Source organism: Amblyraja radiata, chromosome 17, assembly GCF_010909765.2.
Source record: "Amblyraja radiata isolate CabotCenter1 chromosome 17, sAmbRad1.1.pri, whole genome shotgun sequence".
Classification (NCBI taxonomy): domain Eukaryota; kingdom Metazoa; phylum Chordata; class Chondrichthyes; order Rajiformes; family Rajidae; genus Amblyraja; species Amblyraja radiata.
Window position 1 is genome coordinate 45,312,629 of NC_045972.1, and position 21,437 is coordinate 45,334,065.

At 47.3% G+C, this 21,437-nt stretch overlaps 1 protein-coding gene across 3 annotated transcripts in view; it reads right to left on the reverse strand.

The window, feature by feature from the left end:
• Nucleotides 1-6,553, reverse strand: part of nkd1 (NKD inhibitor of WNT signaling pathway 1) — an 81,534-nt gene extending 74,981 nt beyond the window's left edge. For 2 of the 3 annotated variants that reach the window (XM_033036357.1, XM_033036355.1), the window contains exons 1-3: nucleotides 6,058-6,553; nucleotides 5,924-5,956; nucleotides 5,647-5,759 (exon numbers count right to left, since the gene is read on the reverse strand). In XM_033036357.1, the coding sequence (XP_032892248.1) occupies nucleotides 5,647-5,759; nucleotides 5,924-5,956; nucleotides 6,058-6,082 (171 nt within the window). In that variant the 5' untranslated portion in view covers nucleotides 6,083-6,553. The remainder of the gene's footprint in view (nucleotides 1-5,646; nucleotides 5,760-5,923; nucleotides 5,957-6,057) is intronic. The other variant, XM_033036356.1, reaches the window with a different exon arrangement.
• Between the last annotated feature and the right edge of the window lie 14,884 nt (nucleotides 6,554-21,437).

Consider the following 21,437-nt stretch of genomic DNA (forward strand, 5'->3'; position numbering starts at 1 on the left):
AATGGGGTTGAGAGGGAAAGATAGATCAGCCACGATTGAATGGCGGAGTAGACTTGATGGGCCAAATAAGTAAGTAAGTAAGTTTATTGGCCAAGTATTCACATACAAGGAATTTGCCTTGGTGCTCCGCCCACAAGCAACAACATGACATACAGTGACAGTTACGAATGACTGAGAAAACATTAAACATTAATAATAATAAAACATTAATGATAAAACACCATTGATCAAGCATGTGAACCAACAAAATACCAGATCAAAGGGAGGCTACAGATTTTTGGCTGTCAAGTAGAGCAACTACTCGTGGATAAAAACTGTTTTTATGTCTGGCCTAATTCTGCTCCCAACAAGTGAACATTCGTGCACCAGAGAAGGGGGGGGGGGAGGGGGAAGCACAATGGCCCTTTAAAAAGAAAACCCTTCTCCAAGTGGTAAAGAATTTCATTGTCCTATCAGGGACACATGACAATAAACTCACTTGAACTACAACAGCCAACTCACTCTTGGCCCCAGGTGTGAGCTCGTCTCCTGCAATCCATTCATTCACCACGAAGAGGTCCAGACACAGGATTACAGCAAATTCCAAGTAGTCTTGCCGCAGCCAGCTTTAAAACCTACTTGGAGTCACCAGGTTCACCAGAGTCAGGAGTGTTTCATTGTCAAATTTGGCGTTAGACTTTTCGACTTTAGATAGACAGTGCAGAAACAGGCCCTGCGGCCCACAGTCCAGGCTGACCTGTGATCACCCTGCACCCCAGCACTATCCTACACACACACACACACTAGGGACAATTTACAATTATTTACCAAAGCCAATTAACCTACAAACCTGCGTGTCCAGTTTAGTTTAGAGGTACACCGTGGAAACGGCCCCTTCGGCCCACCCAGTCAGCGCTGACTGGCGATCCCCGCACATTCTCTCACACACACACACACACGCACACACACACGCACACGCACACGCACACGAGGGACAATTTACAATTTTTTACCACAGTCTACAAACCTGTACAGCTTTGGAGTGCGGGAGGAAACCGGACCGCCCAGGGAAAACTCACGCGGTAACAATAGACAATAGGTGCAGGAGTAGGCCATTCGGCCCTTCGAGCCAGCACCTCCATTCAATGTGATCATGGCTGATCATCCCCAATCAGTACCCCGTTCCTGCCTTCTCCCCATATCCCCTGACTCCGCTATCTTTAAGAACCCTATCTAGCTCTCTCTTGAAAGTATCCAGAGAACCTGCCTCCACCGCCCTCTGAGGCAGAGAATTCCACAGACCACAGGGAGAACGTACAAACTCCATACAGACAGCACCCGTGGTCAGGATTGAACCCGGGTCTCTGGCGCTGTAAGGCAGCAACTCTACCGCTGCGCCACCGTGCCGGAAATATAGTCCCGAAACGAAACAATAAAATTCTTACTTGCAGCAACACAATACGCCTGTAAACGTAGTACTCAATGGATATAATAAGCAAACAAAAAAAAACGTTCAATAAATAAAAAAGACCCATATACTCAAAGCAAAGTCCCAAATCCCTAGTGCAACCCAGTCCGTTTGTAGTTCACAGTTTAGTTGGTGCTTGTAGTGGGCAATAACCTGATATGTGGGAAGGAACTGCAGACGCTAGTTTACAGTGAAGATAGACACAAAATGCTGGAGTAACTCAGTGGGACAGGCAGCATCTCTGGGTAGAAGTCAAGGGTGATGTTTTGGGTCAAGACCCTTCTTCAGACTGAGAGTCAGGGGAGAGGGAGACACAGAGATAAGGAAGTGTAAGGTGTGAAAACGAGACATCAGGTGGGATGGGGCTCAAGGAAGCCGTAGAAGAGGACATAAGTGTAAGGCGAGTGGGGAAAGATTTAATAGGAACCTGAAGGGGAACCTGGTGGTGGGTGTATGGAACGAGCTGCCAGAGGAGGAAGTTGAGGCTGGGACTACAGCAACATTGAAAAGACATTTGGTCGGGTACATGGATAGAAAAGGTTTAATGGGATATGGGCCAAATGGGAGCGGGTGGGACTAGCATAGATGGGGCATCTTGTTCGGCATGGGCAAGTTGGGCTGAAGGGCAAGTTTCCATGCTGTATGACTCTACGATGCTAAACCCTGCCTTCTCCGTGGATTGTCACCTTGTCGTGGTGGAGAAGGCGTGGACCTGAGATCCTGAGAGCGATGCCGTCTGGAGCTACGCTCCTGATAGGGCCACCCATGGCGGTAAGGTCGAGGGGGAGGTCCCTGACAAAGAGCAATCCAACCAAGACCTCAACGGTGGAACAGGCGGGGGACGATGGCTGACCTTAGTGGAGCGTCACAACGGCTGGGAAGGCGGATGAAGGCTGCAGCAGAAAAGGGTCTCCGGTCGTCTTGGACTCCATGCCACTGGATCCTGACCCAGATCTGTCAAGGACTGTGGGGTGGCTGTGTGTGCACCAGTCTCCCCACGTTAAACAAAGTCACGCACGGGCGTCCTCCATGAGACGACAGTCATACTCATTTCGAGTGACTGCCGATGATGATGATGATATCCTGAGCTCTGTGTCTTCCTCTTTGCTCTTCGATTGTACTTGAGTTTTAACTGATTGTACTCATGCACGGTATATCTGGCCTGTTTGGATAGCATGCAACAAAGCTTCTCAATAATAGACCGAAACCTAGTAATTGCAAAAGACTTTAAATGCCATCACGATCCATGGTGAACAACCCTCCACATATGCTGCCTGACCCATTGGGTTTCTCCAGCACTTGGTATTCTTAAGTGATAGGAGCAGAATTAGGCCATTCGGCCCATCAAGTCTACTCCACCATTCAATCATGGCTGATCTATCTCTCCCTCCCAAACCCCATTCTCCTGCCTTCTCCCCATAACCTCCGACACCCGTACTAATCAAGAATCTATCTATCTCTGCCTTAAATATGTCCATCGACTTGGCCTCCATTTTGCTAATGACCATTGTGTTAGATGAGGAAATATATTTACAGAGTGCCTTAAGCAAAACTGTTCTTGAAGTGGAAGTGGCCTGCAATTGATATTAGTTATCAGCACGCTTGCACAACACAAACACATTTTTCAAATTTCTAAAGGATGAATTGCTACAACTTCAAAGCTTTTTCGCTTGACAATAACATCTGATTCACAGCCTCGACACTTGCCTCTGCACAGATGATGTCCAACCACTTCCTGTTTATTCTGCGTTGGAAGGAACTGCAGATGCTGGTTTAAACCGAAGATAGACACAAAAAGCTGGAGTAACTCAGCAGGGAAGGGCAGCATCTCTGGAGAGAAGGAATAGGTGAGGTTTCGGGTGGAGACCCGTCTTCAGACTCAGCGTCAGGGGAAAAGGGCAACGAGAGATATAGACGGTGAATGTAGAGAGATGTAGGACAAAGATAAGCATAAAGTAAGGGTGACCAAGGAAAGGTGGAGCCCACAATGGTCCATTGTTGGCTTTGGACTAGGCTATAATGAGCCAATTAAACTCAACAGCGAAACTAGTACTAGTTCTATACGTAGGAAGGAACTGCCGATGCTGGTTTACACCGAAGATAGTCACAAAATGTTGGAGTTATTCAGCGGGACAGGCAGCATCATCTCTGGAGAGAAGGAATGGGTGACGTGACCCAGCCCCTCGACTCTCTGTCCGAAGGAGGGTCTCGACCCAAAACGTCACCCATTCCTTCCCTTCAGAGGTGCTGCCTGTCCCGCCGAGTTACTATAGTACCAGTTCCACATCACCGTCTGTATATCTCGATTCCCTTTCCCCTGACTCTCAGTCTGAAGAAGGGTCTCCACCCGAAAACGTCACCTATTCCTGATGATCCAGTCACCTCGAACGATGAGGGTTTTGTCGAATTTTGAGCGGCGCGATTAAAATTCTAAAACCAGTGGGCGTCTAAAGTCTAAAGTGCCAGCATCCCAGAGCATATGACAGAGATAAGGCTGAACGTTGAAAATAGGCAACAAAATCACCACTACACTGGAAACACATCCGACCTGCCTGCCTGCCCCAGGAAACAAAAACAGACATTAAAATCGTGCTTAGTTACTACACTGGGTTTTGAAAGGTTGCACGTCAGATTCTAACAGGCAGCCTGCCAGAATCCAGCCCTTTGATGCAAGCCAAGTATCACACAGTACATTTGTAAAACCGTCAGGCAAGCCCTTTAATCAAATGTATTCAAGAGAGAGTTAGATCTAGCTCTTAGGGCTAACGGAATCAAGGGATATGGGGAGAAAGCAGGAACGGGGTATTGATTTTGGATGACCAGCCATGATCATGTTGAATGGTGGTGCTGGCTCGAAGGGCCGAATGGCCTACTCCTGCACCTCTTTTCTATGTTTCTACGTTAAATAATATTTTCGTCGCCTTTCGCCTGGATTTGGTCCCAAACTGGGGGCGCCTGTTTTAAGTCCTCAAACATCCCTCTCCTTCTTTCCCCCTCACCCCCCCCCCCCCCCCCCCCCCAACCCCACTCAAGGCTAAGCTAGTGAGAGGAAACTAACTCCAGATTTGGCTTCCACAGAAAACCCATCTGTCTGGGACAGACCCAAAACGTCACCCATTCCTTCTCCCCACAGATGCTGCTTGTGAACTGAGTTACTCCAGCATTTTGTGTCTATCTTCGATTTAAACCAGAATCTGCAGTTCCTTGCTAAACATTCTGTGGGACACTTTTTGGGAGGGGGGGGGGGTGTGTAGGGAGGTCTGTGAAATATTCTGCGGGACACTTACTTTTGGAGAGGGGGGGGGGGGGGAGGGTTAGGCAGAAACCCACTCTCTCCGGGACACTCTGGGGACAGGGGGTTGGGAAGTCAAGTCAGATATATGGGCCACTTTTGTTTAGGGAGATGAGGGGTTGGTAGGGAGGTCAGACACTGTGCGGGGCACGAGAGAGGGAGGGGGGTAGAAGATAAATCAGTCAGATATCCTATGGGACATTTTTAACTGGGGAGGGGAGGGGGAGAGGAGGCAGAACCGTAGGTAAGTTTACACATTCTCTTGTGCTGCTGCAAGTTAGAAATGCCATTGTTCTTTCCATCTGGGACACACGACAATAAAACACTCTTGACTCTCTCTCAGCAGGTCAGATATCCAAGGGAGACATTTGTAGTTGCGATGGAGGTGGGGGAGAGGGAGAGAGAGTGGAGGCTCAGGCAGAACATCTTTATAAAAACCGCACACAGATTCCGATTTCGGCAAACAAGGAGGGTTGTTAAACAGAAACAGACGTGCAACCAGAAACTAGTTGGAATGTCTAATCACTTTCCCCTCTGTCACCTGAACCGGGGTTGGTGGCCTTGAACGAAGCGGTACAATTTCCAGCCAAGCTGTCCCCGCTCCAACACGCTCGCCATTGCGAACGTGATTTCTCTACGGTCTCTCTGTCTCTCTCTTGCAAGAACACTTTATTTGCTGCACAGGGTAGTTTGCAGAGAAAGGGTTAAACGATCAGAAAGTCCAGCATCTAACTGTGTGGATAGTTTCATTGCATAGTCTGGTTATGTCAATGGGAGAGGAGTTGTTTTTTTGGGGGGGTGGGATTTTAAACCCCTCAGCTCTCTTCTGTTGTCCTGTCCCGACCAACACAAGGAGTATGTGAGACAGAGGGGGAGAGAGAGAGCGAGAGGTAGCTTGCTTGCTTACCGCGGTGGAGAGCCGGCAGGGCTGTGCCTTGCAACCCGGGACCTTATCCTGTGCAGCCACCCATTCCTCCAGCCCCCGGCGATTGAGGCAGGCGTTCACCACGAAACTGTCACCTAAACACACACCAGAGAGCAACAGAAAGCGGTCAGTTCCATTCCTCCCCCTCTTGTCACAAGTAACACAGGCAAAAACATGGAGGGGGTTAAAAAAAAGTTTAAAAAAGAAAAAAAAGAAAATTCACACACACACACAATTATTGAAAACAAACTATGCTCACCTTCTGGGCTTTCTCTCGGTTTACAAACGGCGGCTGCAGATTAGAAAGGGGGGTGGAAAATAAACATGGATTACTTTTAGATTTGCTACATTTTTGCAGTAACATGAATGCAGTGGCTGTGATCAAAAGCTTACCATGTTTCGAGTGGAGTTTGCCCATTCTAGCTGTCTTGCTGCATCTGCCAGCGTTTAGAGGCACATTTGGGAGGGTGGTGGTGTTAAAGGTAGTAGTCCAGCGCTAGTTGCCACCCTTGCTCTGCTCTGCTACATGCAGCAGGCTCACACCGCCTCTCACTCACTCCATCCAGTAACTGTTCCTCTGCTCAGCTTTACCCTGAGTTTGCCCAGCCCTCCCCCTTTCTCTCTCACTCTCTCTCTCACACACACACACACACAGGGAAGAGAGGCGGCCACAGCAAAGGGAAAGGGGAGGGGGAACCCACTTCACCCGCCAGGGGAATACGATTGACACCTTCCCAGAGATTACAGCACCGCTGGTTGCAGCCACACTGTTTGTGTGTGTGTGCTGTGTGGTTAGAAGGCGGCAGATGAAAGGGGGGGAGGGAGGGGAACTTTCCAAGTCTCCAAAATAAAAGGGCTTCAGCAAACACTTGAAGCAGCTGCCAAGGATGGAGTAACTTCAACACACGCAAGAGGCACTACACACTTTAACATGTGTATATATACATATATATATCAAAAAAACTCACTCTCTCTGGGAAAAGCCGCACAGACTCAAGACCAGAGGCGAGAAAAATGACTTTCCAGGTGGTAGGAAGGAACTGCAGATGTTGGTTCAAATCGAAGGTAGACACAAAAATGCCTTCTTCAGTCTCTGGGTCTCGACCTGAAACATCACCCATTCCATCCATTCGCTCCAGAGATGCTGCCTGACTCGCTCCAGCTTTTTGTGCCTATCTTCGTTTAAACCAGCATCTGCAGTTCCTTCCTGCACATCCCCTTGAGGGATAGGCGGCGTTTTGTGTCCGGACCCTTCTTCAGACTGCCCGAGTTACTCCAGCATTCTGTGGATTTTTTTTTGGTAACCCAGCATCTGCAGTTCCTTGTGTCTTCATTGGAGTGGATGAAGAAAATCGTGATGTTGGCCTTTTCAGTTCATGTGATAGGAGCAGAATAAGGCCATTCAGCCCATCAGGTCTACTCCTTGGGACGACAGATGGCACAATGGGCTAAGTGTTCGGCTGGCGACCGGAAGGTAGCCGGTTCGAATCCCGCTTGGAGTGCATACTGTTGTTGTGTCCTTGGGCAAGGCACTTCACCCACCTTTGCCTGTGTGTGAATGTGTGTGAGTGATTGGTGGTGGTCGGAGGGGCCGTAGGCGCAGATTGGCAGCCACGCTTCCGTCAGTCTGCCCCAGGGCAGCTGTGGCTACAGAAGTAGCTTACCACCACCGAGTGTGACTGAGGAGTGAATGAATAATGCGATGTAAAACGCCTTGAGTATTAGAAAGGCGCTATATAAATCCCATCCATTATTATTATTATTATTACTCCGCCATTCAATCATGGCTGATCTATCTCTCCCTCTCAGATAGATGTCACCTTAGAGTAGACACAAAATTCTGGAGTAACTCGGCGGGACAGGCAGCATCTCTGGGGAGCAGGAATGGTTAACGTTTCGGTTCGAGACCCTTCTTCAGACTGATGTCAGGGGAGTGGGTGGGACAGAGATAGAATGTAGTCGGAGACAGTAAGACTGGTGGGAGAACTAGGGAGGGGGAGGGGATGGAGAGAGAGGGAAAGCAAGGGCTATTTCAAGTTAGAGAAGTCACCTTTAGAGTAAGTAGTGTTTTTTCACTGTGATGTTGTACCTGTAAATATACTTATTTTGTTAAAAGAAAAATTGGAGATGCCAGTTTACAAAAAAAAGGCACATAGTGCTGGAGTAATCAAGAAAGTGAGCTCAACGTGATCAGTCTGAAGAAGGGCCCCAAAGCAAAATGGTACCTGTCCCTTCCAACTGCAAATGTTTCCCGACCTGTAGAGATTTGTGTCCATCTTTGTGTCTTTTTGTGTCTATCTTCGGTTTCAAAGGTTTCAAAGGCCTTTTATTGTCACGTGTACCAATTAAAGGGCCTGTCCCACTTACGTGTCCTTGGCACGCAAATTACGTGACCTCGTGGTCGCGTTGAGCCGCGACGGTCCCGCGAAGGTCGGGCACGATTTCATGCGCCCGCACAGCCGTCTGGAGCGCGTGACGTAATTTGAAGATGGACACAAAGCTGGAGTAACTCAGCGGGACCGGCAGCATCTCTGGAGAGAAGCAGTGGATGATGTTTCGGGTCAAGATCTTTCTGCAGTCTGAAAAGAAGGGTCTTGACCCGAAACATCACCCATTGCTTCTCTCCAGAGATGCTGCCGGTCCCGCTGAGTTACTCCTGCATTTTGTGTCTATCTTCAATTTTCTTGGCCCCGCTCTGGGAGTAGAAGTGGGGGCGGATCCGGACCGCAACGGCCGTGAGCCCCAGGCCGAGCTCGGCGATCGTTTGCCTGCTTCTGCTGCTGTTGAAGGTGAGACGTTGCGTCGCGCCAGGGTCTTGGGCCTGTCCCACTTTGCCCGTCAGTTCCGCGACAGGCCGTTGGTGCGCGAAGATTTTGTTCGCTACAAAAATTTCGGAGCCCCGCGCGATGTCGCGCACAACTGCATACCACCTCCGCGCTTCTAAGTGGGACCGGCCCCGCGAGGCCATACGATGCCCGTGCACCAAGGACACGTAAGTGGGACAGGCTCTTAAGGCATCTGCAGTTCCTTCCTACTACAGAGTACTGAGTACAGTTATGGGACCTTCCTTATGCTTTATGGAAAGCTGTTAATGTGTTGGAAAAAACCAACAGAAGGATTACTGCACTAACACCTGGAATGAGAGAACTGTCTCGAGAGGAAAAGTTGGACGTACCAACACAAAACTGTTGAAATTTAGGGGCCTTGGTTGAAACATAAGACCACGACAGTTTGTGATGGGGTGAATGTGGGGAGGATGTTTCCTCATGTGGAAGAATCGAGAGCTGGGAATCATTTCAAAATAAGGAGGCATCCATTTTTGGCAACAAGGAGGTGCTTTTCTTTTCTCAGCACTTTGTGAGTCGATGGAACAAACTCTCTTCCTCAAGCAGGTGGCGGGAGCAGTGTTTGAATATCTCTAAGTCAGAAAAAGATTGTGACCAAGATGTGTCAAGAGTCAAGTGTGTTTTATTGTCATATGTCCCAGGGGCTTGAGGGCTTCGTCTTAGAAAGTAACAACATTTCAAGAGTTAAGAATGCTTTATTGTTAAATGTCCTGAAATGGAACAATGAAATTCTTACTTACAGCAGCAAAACAGATATGGAAACGTAGTACGCTGTAAATATATAATATACACAGTTCAGTGTATATACAGTATATCTATATACACACACAGACACACACACACATATATATATATATGTACATATATGTAAGTACATATGTACAATATAATAGACAGTGTTCAGTATATATACAGTATGTCTATATACATACACACACACTAATATATATATATACATATGTACACACACACACACACACACACACACACACACACACACACACACACACACACACACATACACATGGTGGCGCAGTGGTAGAGTTGCTGTCCTACGGTGCCAGAGATCCAGGTTCGATCCTGGCTGCAGCATGATCTGCATGGAGTGTTTTTACAGTTATACCAAGCCATTTAACCTACAAACCTGTACGTTGGAGTGTGGGAGGAAATTCTGTACAGACAAGCACCTGTAGTTAGGATCGAACCTGTGTCTCTGGCGCTGTGAGGCAGCAACTCTACCGCTACGCTACCATGTGTAGCAATATCTGATCTGATGCAAACTGTACCTCGCCACGATAGTAAACCTAAACCGTCTAACTGTTTGCAATCAAATGACAAAATTATTACAGTTAATTCAGTTCACAATCTTGCATCATATTATTAATTATTAATAGAAAAACAATTAATGTTACGGTCTTGGTTTATCGCCAACCCCGCCTGCCAGTTGATCTGACAAAAGAGCCTGGAGTAACTCAGCGGGTCAGGCAGCATCTCCGGAGAGAAGGAATGGGTGAGACAGAAGGGTCTCAACCTGAAACGTCACCCATTCCTTCTCTCCGGAGACACTGCCTGACCCGCTGAGTTACTCCAGCTTTTTGTGTCACCATCCGCAGTTCCTTCCTACACGCCTTGCAAAGCCTGGTCTTCCACCCAAGTATTGAAAGCAGGGCCGCTTGTTGGGACGATCCTTGTGATTGAGGCAGTGCAGCGTAGGTTCACGAGATTGATCCCTGGGATGGCGGGACTGTCATATGAGGAAAGTTTGAAAAGACTAGGCTTGTATTCACTGGATTTTAGAAGAATGAGGGGGATCTTATAGAAACATATAAAATTATAAAAGGACTGGACAAGCTAGATGCAGGAAAAATGTTCCCAATGTTGGGCGAGTCCAGAACCAGGGGCCACAGTCTTAGAATAAAGGGGAGGTCATTTAAGACTGAGGTGAGAAAAAACTTTTTCACCCAGAGAGTTGTGAATTTATGGAATTTCCTGCCACAGAGGGCAGTGGAGGCCAAGTCACTGGATGGATTTAAGAGAGAGTTAGATAGAGTTCTAGGGGCTAGTGGAGTCAAGGGATATGGGGAGAAGGCAGGCACGGGTTATTGATAGGGGACGATCACCCATGATCACAATGAATGGCGGTGCTGGCTCGAAGGGCCGAATGGCCTCCTCCTGCACCTATTTGCTATGTTTCTATGCTTCTATGACACTGCTCTAGGGATGGGAGTCCGGGGCAGTGATAGAAGGTTGCAGAAGATCTGCCACGGTGCTTTATGATGTGAATCTCCCTCCGACCCTGGAACTCAGCCAGAACCAGGACTAATGAAGAACCCTTTATCCATTCCAAGTACTTCTACATTTGATGCTTTCAATCATTTGGAATTAAAGACAAAAATTGTGTAAACAGCCGCATTAAATGTTGATAAGCAAATTCTCATATGGCATTCGGGTTTCTGAGGATAAGTTAATGCTTTGACAAAGTACAATTAATTAGCATACAGATCAAAGTCTTGAGACTTGACTGCTTTCCAGGCCAATTCCATTTGGCTTAGTTCTGCAGACAAGACGTCTCCAGGCCATTCATCCCAAATTAGGCAAAGCTAAACATCTCCGCTTAAGAACTGGAAGGATGGGGAGAAGGGGGGAAGGTATGGAGGACCGTGGGAGTGAAGATTGGAAGGAAGGAAGGAGAGAGGATTTGTTTGGGAAGTGCCCTTATCGCCATGATGGAAAAAGGGAACAATGACACGCAAATTCGTGAAGCGTTCCATATGTTTTTTAGGGAGGCACGTTGGCGCAGCGGTAGAGTTGCTGCCTCACAGCGCCAGAGACACGGGTTCCAACCTGACTACGGGTGCTGCCTGTGTGCTGGAAGGAACTGCAGATGCTGAGTCTGAAGTAGGGTCTCGTTATTCTTAAACTGTGGCCCCTGGTTCTGGACTCCCCGATGTTGGGGGTCCAGAAGTCCAGAACTAGGGGCCACACAGTTTAAGAATAAGGGGTAAGCCATTTTGAATGGAGATGAGGAAACACTTTTTTTCTCACAGAGAGTTGCGAGTCTGTGGAATTCTCTGCCTCAGAGGGCGGTGGAGGCCGGTTCTCCGGATACTTTCAAGAGAGAGCTAGATAGGGCTCTTAAAAATAGTGGAGTCAGGGGATATGGGGAGAAGGCAGGAACGGGGTACTGATTGTGGATGATCAGCCATGATCACATTGAATGGCGGTGCTGGCTCGAAGGGCCAAATGGCCTACTCCTGCACCTATTGTCTATTGTCTTTTGACCCGAAACGTCACCCATTCCTTCTCTCCAGAGAAGCTGCCAATCCCACTTAGTCAACTCTTGGAGTCACAGATTTCACTTTTTCATTTGTTTGTTTTTTAGAGATACAACGTGGAAACAGGCTCTTCACCCCACGTGTATCCACAGCGACTGTCGATTGCTCGTACACTCGTTCTATCCTACACACTACAGGCAATGCAATTGACCAACAAACCTGCATGTCTTTGGAGTGTGGGAGGAAACCGGAGCACCCGGAGAAAAACAACGTGGTCACAGGAAGATATAATCAAGGACCAGTCTCACCTAGCTCACTCCCTCTTCTTCTCTCCTCTCAGGCAAGAGGTACAGAGGTGTGATCACGCACATCTCCAGATTCATGGACAGTTTCTTCCCAGTTGTAACTACCTGAACCATCCTATAAGAAGGGTCTCGATCCGAAACATCACCCATTCCTTCTCTCCATGGATGCTGCCTGTCCCGCTGTGTGTGTTACTTCAGCTTTTTGTGTCTATACCAACTAGACGACGGTCCTGAGCTACTGTATACCTCATTGGAGACCCTCAGACTATCTTTAATTGGACTTTACTGGACTTTATCTAGCACTAAACTTTTCTTTTCCTTTATCCTGTATCTGTACACTGTGGATGGCTTGATTGTAATCATGTATTGTCTTTCCCCTGACTGGTTGGCAGGCGACAAAGGGTTTTTCACTGTACCTCGATGATACATGTGACAATAAACAAAACTAAACGGAAGATACAAACTCCCGTACAGACAGCACCCGAGGTCAGGATCGAACCAGGGTCTCGCGCGCAGTGTGGCAGCAACAAACTGCACAATCTCATTTACAGAAATGTATATTTTAATAAGCGCACCGAGTTCATTCCACATTTATTAAATATTTATGTCCCTGCAATAAGCTTGGCCATTACCACAGTTTTCATTGTGAATAAGTAAACAGGTCGAGCCTTCTGACAGACATAAACCATGCGATGGCTGGAACGGCCAACCATCTTATTAAAATAAATAGAAAACATCAGAACAAAATAGCACATCTGCAACTCTCCAAACAAGCTGCTTGTTCGACGCGTTAATGAAAAATGAAAGAAATGTAGCTCGTTAAACTATGTTTTGAACTTTGCGAGATATTGAATATTTTCTGGACCGGCAGCCTCTCAAATAAAGGCGAAAAAAAAGGGGGATAAAATCAATCGGCACTGTACATCAAACAGACATCTCCCAGTATATTATTCATACATTCTCCAAAAATCAGCATGTCACAGGTACCGGCAGCTTTCGAGTAACTTAACAAAGCGCAGATCCTCGCACATGAACATAGATGGAATGGGTGATGTGCCTGGAAAAATATCGCCATCCTATCTTCAGAAATAATGTCCGTAAATCTTTAATGAGGATTCATTGAATGGTCATCGTCTGAGAGAACTTGGCTGTTTTAATCGTGGACAGCTACAAATACCAGTGTTGATCTCGCTAACTCAATCATATCGCAAATAATCACAATCTTTGTGTTGGAAAGAGCTGCAGATTGCTGGTTTAAATCGACGATAGATGCAAAAAGAGCATGCTGACCGGTTGCATCGTGGCTTGGTTCGGCAACTTGAGCGCCCTGGAGAGGAAAAGACAACAAAAAGTAGTAAACACTGCCCATTCCATCATCGGCTCTGACCTTCCTTCCATCGAGAGGATCTATCGCAGTCACTGCCTCAAAAAGGCTGGCAGTATCATCAAGGACCCACACCATCCTGGCCACACACTCATCTCCCCGCTACCTTCAGGTAGAAGGTACAGGAGCCTGAAGACTGCAACAACCAGGTTCAGGAATAGCTACTTCCCCACAGCCATCAGGTTATTAAACTTGGCTCAGACAAAACTTTGAACATTAATAGCCCATTATCTGTTATTTGCACTTTATCAGTTTATTTATTCATGTGTGTATATATTTATACAATGGTATATGGACACACTGATCTGTTCTGTATTCATGCCTACTATGTTCTGTTGTGCTGAAGCAAAGCAAGAATTTAATTGTCCTATCAGGGACACATGACAATAAACTCTCTTGAATCTTGAATCTTGAAATGCTGGAGTAACTCAGCGGGACGGGCAGCATCTCTGGAGAGAAGGAATGGGTGACGTTTGGGTCGGGACCATTCTTCAGACTTTTTGTCTGAATTATACTCGTAATCTTTGCTGGCATTACCTTCCACTAAATGTTGATCCCTTACCATGTATCTGTACACTGTGAATGGCTCGAATGTAATCACGTATTGTCTTTCCGCTGACTGGCGAGCACGCAACAAAAGCATTTCACTGTACCTCGGTACACGTGACAATAAACTAAACTCAACTAAAGTCTGAAGAAGGGTCTCGACCCGAAACGTCTGGGTGAGTGGGCTCGGTGCCGTGTGTGCTGGGAGGTGTGTGTGTGGTGTGTGCGTGTGTGTGTGGCGTGTGTGGGTGTGTGTGTGTGGGGGTGAGTGACTTTTTTTGACTGTGGCGTGGGTGCCGTGTGTGTGGCGTGAGGTGTGTGGTTGTGTGTGTGCTGGGTGTGTGCCTGTGTGTGTGTGTGCGAGTGGGGTTAGGTGTATGGCGTGAGTGGGTGTGGTGGAGGTGGAGTGGTTGGGTTTGGTGGGTGTGGGTGTGTGGGTGGGTGTGTGGGTGGGATGGTGGGAGGGTGTGTAGGTGTGTGGGTGAGTGGGTGGGTGGGTGGGTGGATGGTGGGTGTGTGGGTGGGTGGATGGTGAGTGGGTGGGTTGGTGGGAGGGTGTGTGTGGGTGTGTGGGTGGGTGGATGGTGAGTGGGTGGGTTGGTGGGAGGGTGTGTGGGTGTGTGGGTGAGTGAGTGGGTGGGTGGATGGTGGGTGGGTGGATGGTGAGTGGGTGGGTTGGTGGGAGGGTGTGTGAGTGGGTGATAAAATACATCATAGAAGCACAAGCACCCTCCGCTGGTACTGCCTCTCCATCAACCTGAAACCACAAACGCTGTCCCTCCTCCACCATAGTCGTCATACTAGTTTTGCTGTTGTCCTGTTGAGTTTCATTGTCCGTATAACTCGTCATCACCCAGCCCACAGCCAACACTGGACCATTGTGGAGAAGGGTCTCAACCCACAACGTCATCCATCCCTTCTATCCAGAGATGTTGTCCATCCCACTGAGTTACTCCAGCACTTTGTGCCCATCGTGGGATCCACCTTTCCTTGGTTACTTTTTTGGGCATCTTTCATGCATGTATTTGTTCCACATCACTGGCTACACCTCTCGTTGCCCTTTGCCCTGACTCTCAGTCTGAAGAAGGGTCTCGACCCGAAAGGTCACCTAGGCCTTTTCTCCAGCGATGCTGCCAGACCCGCTGAGTTCCTCCAGCTTTTTTTGTGTCTATCTTTGGTTTAAACCAGCATCTGCAGTTCCTTCCTGCACATAGAAAATAATTTACAGGCTACTTGATAAAACGTTCTCTCGTCAGCATAATACACTCGTGCCAATGGGACAAAGTGTTGGCACAATGCAGTGGTCCAGACCATTTAGTAAATGAACAATCCCAAAACATTGAACGAGGGTTGTAAAGGCATTTCAGCTTCTGCATCTGTTCCCAGGGTTCATTAAGTTAATCTGCCTCTTAGGTCCATATCTATATTTATACTGGACGTTAGCTGTTTACTATTAAGAGCAAACAAGATGGACAATGTTCCATAGTAAAGAGAGGCTAATCTTGTCAGTTGATACCGTACACAGATCTCACAGGCTCCAGGAAAATATTTAATGGGGACTCCTGTGATATTCAGTGCTGTGAAAGTGACCTGAGATGAAATCCTTCCTTGGAACTATTTGCCGAGCTATGCGCAGCTCCTCCATCCAGCAGTCTATTCCCGTCATTGACTAGACGGGAGGGGGGGGGGGGAAGAAATAGCAGCTCGCTTTGGACGGGGAGTTAGGAAGGAAGAGGTGCACTCTCAGGCACATCCAGCCATCCTGTGCAACCGATCAGGGAAAAGGTCACGTAAATGGTGATGAGGTAAAGAACTACCAGGGGTTTCAAGCAAAAGCAAATAGCCAGAGAATGTAAAATTCAACAAGGTGGTGCGATTACGGCTTAAAATTCCAAATAATTTAAACAATTTCAAAACTTTCGGGTATGTGAGGTAGAGATGATAAGGGTCACATCTGACAAAAAGAGACTTAAAGTGCTGGAGTAACTCAGCGGGTCAGACAGCATCTGTGGAGAGCATGAATAGGTGACGTAGAAACAAGAAACTGCAGATGCTGGTTTACAAAAAAAAGACACAAAGTGCTGGAGTAACTCAGAGGGTCAGACAGCATCTGTGGAGAGCATGAATAGGTGACGTAGAAACAAGGAACTGCAGATGCTGGTTTACAAAAAAAAGACACAAAGTGCTGGAGTAACTCAGTGGGCCAGACAGTGTCTGGAAAGCATGGATAGGTGATGTAGGAACAAGGAACTGCAGATGCTGGTTTACAAAAAAAAGACACAAAGTGCTGGAGTAACTCAGTGGGCCAGACAGTGTCTCTGGAGAGCATGGATAGGTGACGTAGAAACAAGGAACTGCTGATGCTGGTTTAAAAAAAAAAAAGACACAAAGTGCTGGAGTAACTCAGTGGGCCAGACAGTGTCTCTGGAGAGCATGGATAGGTGATGTAGAAACAAGGAACTGCAGATGCTGGTTTACAAAAAAAAGACACAAAGTGCTGGAGTAACTCTGAGCGTCAGGCAGCGTCTGTGGAGAGGTGATGTGGAAACAAGGAACTGCAGATGATCATGATGCTGTGTTTTGCTCAAGATTGCAGCATCTGCAGTTCTTTGTGTCAGCAAACTGGTGAACCTCTACTGCACACTTTCCAAAGGTCCCCCACCTTTAATGGGGCAATACTCCAGATGCGGCCTCAGCAAATCCTTTTAGAGCTGCATCCTGACGTTCTCACTATTATGCCTCGACCCAGGAGAGTTTTCCAGTCCTGTCATTCACAGACCCTGTAGCAAATACAATGTCCCAAAATGTTTAGAGCAAACTTACAAAAGGAAATGGCAACCTTTTAACGCACTTCAGATGGGATGTGTGATTCATTACACAATTACCATATATCAGATATTCAGGCTAATATACTAGAAATAATGGAAATTAAGCATTTTAAGCATGTTGTAGTGTCTGTTATTTAATTAAATTGTAAGCTTTAAATGCTTAGATCTGAACTGCATCTCTATAGACATTAGACAATAGGTGCAGTAGGCCATTCGGCCCTTCGAGCCAGCACCGTCATTCAATGTGATCATGGCTGATCATCCCCAATCAGTACCCCGTTCCTGCCTTCTCCCCATATCCCCTGACTCAGCTATTTTTAAGAGCCCTATCTAGCTCTCTCTTGAAAGTATCCAGAGAACCGGCCTCCACCGCCCTCAGAGGCAGAGAATTCCACAGACTCACCACTCTCTGTGAGAAAAAGTGTTTCCCCGTCTCCGTTCTAAATGGCTTACTCCTTATTCTTAAACTGTGGCCCCTGGTTCTGGACTCTCCCAACATCGGGAACATGTTTCCTGCCTCTAGCGTGTCCAAACCCTTAACAATCTTATATGTTTCAATGAGATATCCTCTCATCCTTCTAAACTCCAGAGTGTACAAGCCCAGCTGCACCATTCTCTCAGCATACTAATATCTCTAAACTAAACTAAACTAAACTAAACTAACCACGAAAAGAATATCGAGGCATAACTCCAATGGCCAAGGCAGGAATATACAGAATATATTTATTTATAATATTTAATATCCATTTCCCGGGTGCAGAACCCAAGCCTAAAGTGCAAAAACAATGAGTACTAATTGCTTACAGCCAAGGACAGATTTGTACCATTCTGCCATCTCAGATTTCAGATTCAGATTCATCTTTAATTGTCATTGTCAGTGTACAATACATAGACACGAAATGCAGTTAGCATCTCCCTGGAAGAGCGACATAGAGTATGATTTCAATAAAGAAATCTATTTACATGCATACAGTCATAGTGTTTTTCCTGTGGGAGGATTGTCCGGGGGGGGGGAGGGGGGGGTGATTGGCAGTCACCGAGGTACAGTGTTGAGTAGAGTGACAGCCGCAGGGAAGAAGCTGTTCTTGGACCTGCTGGTCCGGCAACGGAGAGACCTGAAGCGCCTCCCGGATGGTAGGAGGGTAAACAGTCCATGGTTGGGGTGAGAGCGGTCCTTGGCGATGCTGAGCGCCCTCCGCAGACAACGCAGACAACGCTGGTAAGAAAGAACGTCAATTAAACACATTGGACTCAAAAAGCTGGAGTAACTCAGCGGGACAGGCAGCATCTCTGGAGAGAAGGAATGGGTAACGTTTCGGGTTGCAAAATGTCACCCATTCCTTCCCTCCAGAGACGCTGCCCGTCCCGCTGAGTTACTCCAGCTTTTTGTGTCTATCTTCGGTGGAAACCAGCATCTGCAGTTCCTTCCTACTTACACAATGAAACACATTAATTAGCTGGAGGAGCTGCTGCCTGTTTGATCCTGTCTATGTGGTGTTTGCACGCTCCTCCTGTGACTGCGAGGGTTTCCTCCGGGTGCTCCGGTTTCTTTCCTCATTGCCCACCTCTCCCTAGTTCCGTTAAGTAGAAACACAATGCCTTCCAAACTTCATTCTGTAAATTCAAAATTATTATATTTTATACTTTACTGTGTTATATATTGAACTTATTTTTGTTACTTACAAATGGGTGCCTACTGAGGTTAGTTTAGAGATAGTATGGAAATAGGCCCTTCAGCGCACTGAGTCCACGCTGACCAGCAATCATCCACACATTAGTTCTATTCTACACATTAGGGACAATTTACAGAATTCAATTAACCTACAAATCTACCATCTTACAGCACCCGTGATCAGAATCGAACCCGGGTCTCTGGCGCTGTGAGGCAGCAACTCTACCGCTGCGCCACCGTGCCGCCCCCATGTACCGTGTTTCCATATCTGTTGTGCTGGGAGCAAGTCAGAATTTCATTGCTGTGTTTCGGGACAGATAGCAATAAAACACTTTTGAGTGGCTGAGGAAATTCAGAGTCTCTCTGAGGATCCTACTCTGGTGCTGTAGAAAGCATCCTGCCCGGAAACATCTCGATCTGGTTTGGCAACAGCTCTGCCCAGGACAGGAAGGCTCTGCAGAGAGTTGTGCGTTCGGCCGAACGCACCACGGGAACTACACTCCCCCCCCCCCCCCCCTGCAGGACCTATACACCAGGAGGTGCAGATCCAGAGCCAGCAAGATCATGAAGACGGAGTTTCTTCCCACAGGCCATCAGGACTGTAAACTCTGATCTCACCAAGGCGTAAATACCATTGTGTCTTTTTTTAATGTAAATACTGGTTCTGTACTGTTCTGTTCAGTTGTTCTGCACAATCCCGCAGGCATTGCCACTTTCATGTCACTGTACATCTTGTATGTATACGTGACAAATAAAGTTGACGGTCTGACTTTGACTCCTGTGTCCCTGCCTCTTTCAATAGGCAATCATGTATGTAAACGTAATAATTAATGGATCTCATTGCTGTGTGAACGTCATCAGTGGGTTCATCAGCAACTTCCCCGATTACACTTTGCGTCAAAAATATTGACTTGCGGCCAAAGTTTAGTTTTGAGATACACCGCGGGAACAGGCCATTCGGCCCACCGAGTCCGCTCCCCGTACACAGGGCCGGTGCTAGGAATTGCGGGGCCCAATTAGAAAATTGATGGCGGGGCCCCTACTCTAGAAAAGTAAAAATTTATGTATGTTTATATTTCGTGTAGTATGCTCGTCTTTAACCAAAAAAAACATTAAATGCTTGATATACTAACATTTTGAAAAACTATATGAAAGTGTCACACATCTAATAAAATGAGCGGCACTTTGAAAGATTGAATGTGTGTGTGTGTGTGTGTGTGTGTGTGTGTGTTTATGAGTATGCGATTGTGTCTCTGTGTCTGAGTGACTGAGTGTGTGTGTTTGTGTGTATGCGTCTGTGTGTGTGCGTGCATGGCCGGCCTTAGGGGGTTTAAACGGTTTAGAGATGTTTAGAGGGCTTCAGATGGGTTCAGGTGTGTTTACAATTGTTTAGAGGGGAATAGAGGGAAATAGGGGGGCTAGAGGGGGTTTAGAGGTGTTCAGAGGGTCCCAGAGGGGTTTAGAGATGTTATAAGCCCCCCGTGAGAAATTGTATTTCTCTGAAATTGAAGATAGACATAAAGCTGGAGTAACTCAGCAGGACAGGCAGCGCAGCGACTCTGGAGAGAAGACCCTTCTTCAGACCGAACTGAACTCGCGTCGGTGAGAGTACTTGTGATTGTCTGAAGAAGGGTCTCGACCAGAAACACAACCCTCTCCCCAGAGCCGCTGCCCGTCCCGCTGAGCCACCTTCAACTTCAGAGCCAAACAAAAAACACAGAGTGCTGGAGGAACTCAGCGGGCCAGGCGAATGCCTCACCAGCTGAGTTTCTCCAGCATTTTTGTCTACCGCTAAACATCAATGATTCCGGGAATGCTGAGGGGACAGGGTGATAGAGAGGGAGTGGGAGAGCTAGAGAGAGACAATATGGGGAGCGGGAGAGAGAGCGCGAGAGAAAGAGGGAGGGAGGGAGGGAGTGAGCAAAAGACAGAGAGACACAACGTGGGTCGGTAGGTGAATGACTAACCTGCACACCAGGAAGAAGCCCCTTCTCGCGGTCCGGGGCCCTCACTCATGATGGTGAGTTAAATGAAATTCTCAACGTGTCATCGATCTACATTCCTCAGTAATGTAATTGTGTTTTAAACAAGTATTAATGACGCCGCGTGAATTTTATTCAAAGTAACACGGCGTCATTAAATGAGTCTGAAGAAGGGTTTCGGCCCGAAACGTCACCTATTTCCTTCGCTCCATAGATGCTGCTGCACCCGCTCAGTTTCCCCAGCAATTTTGTGTACCTTGGATATTCCAGCATCTGCAGTTCCCTTTTGAACACGGCGTCATTAATACTTGTTCAAAACACTATAACATTTACTGAGGAATGTGGATAGATGCAGATTCATGACATCGCATAACAAGGTGTTAACTAAGGTACACAAAATTGCTGGGGAAACTCAGCGGGTGCAGCAGCATCTATGGAGCGAAGGAAATAGGCGACGTTTCGGGCCGAAACCCTGAAGGTGTTAACTACTTACCGTTAAGAAGTGCTAACAGCACTAGTTAACAAATCGTTTGTGTATGATGGCCGTGCAGCGGTTGTTATGCATGTTCGTTTAAAAAAAATCCGGATGGCGAATTTAAAAACGTCTTTATTTAACAAAGAGAATTCGTATTTCCGTACGAAATACTGAACATTAGTGCGGGGCCCCCATTAGGCGCGGGGCCCAATTGGGAGCAATCGGTCAAATCGGCTTAACGCCGGCCCTGCCCGTACACTAACACTATCCGACACACACTAGGGACAACGTACATTTACACTAAGCCAATAAACCTACAAACCTGCGCGTCTTTGGAGTGTGGGAGGGAAGCAGAGATCTCGGAGAAAACCCACGCAGGACATGGGGAGAACGTACAAACTCGGTACAGGAAGCACCCGTAGTCGGGATCGAACCCGGGTCTCTGGTGCTGAAAGCGCTG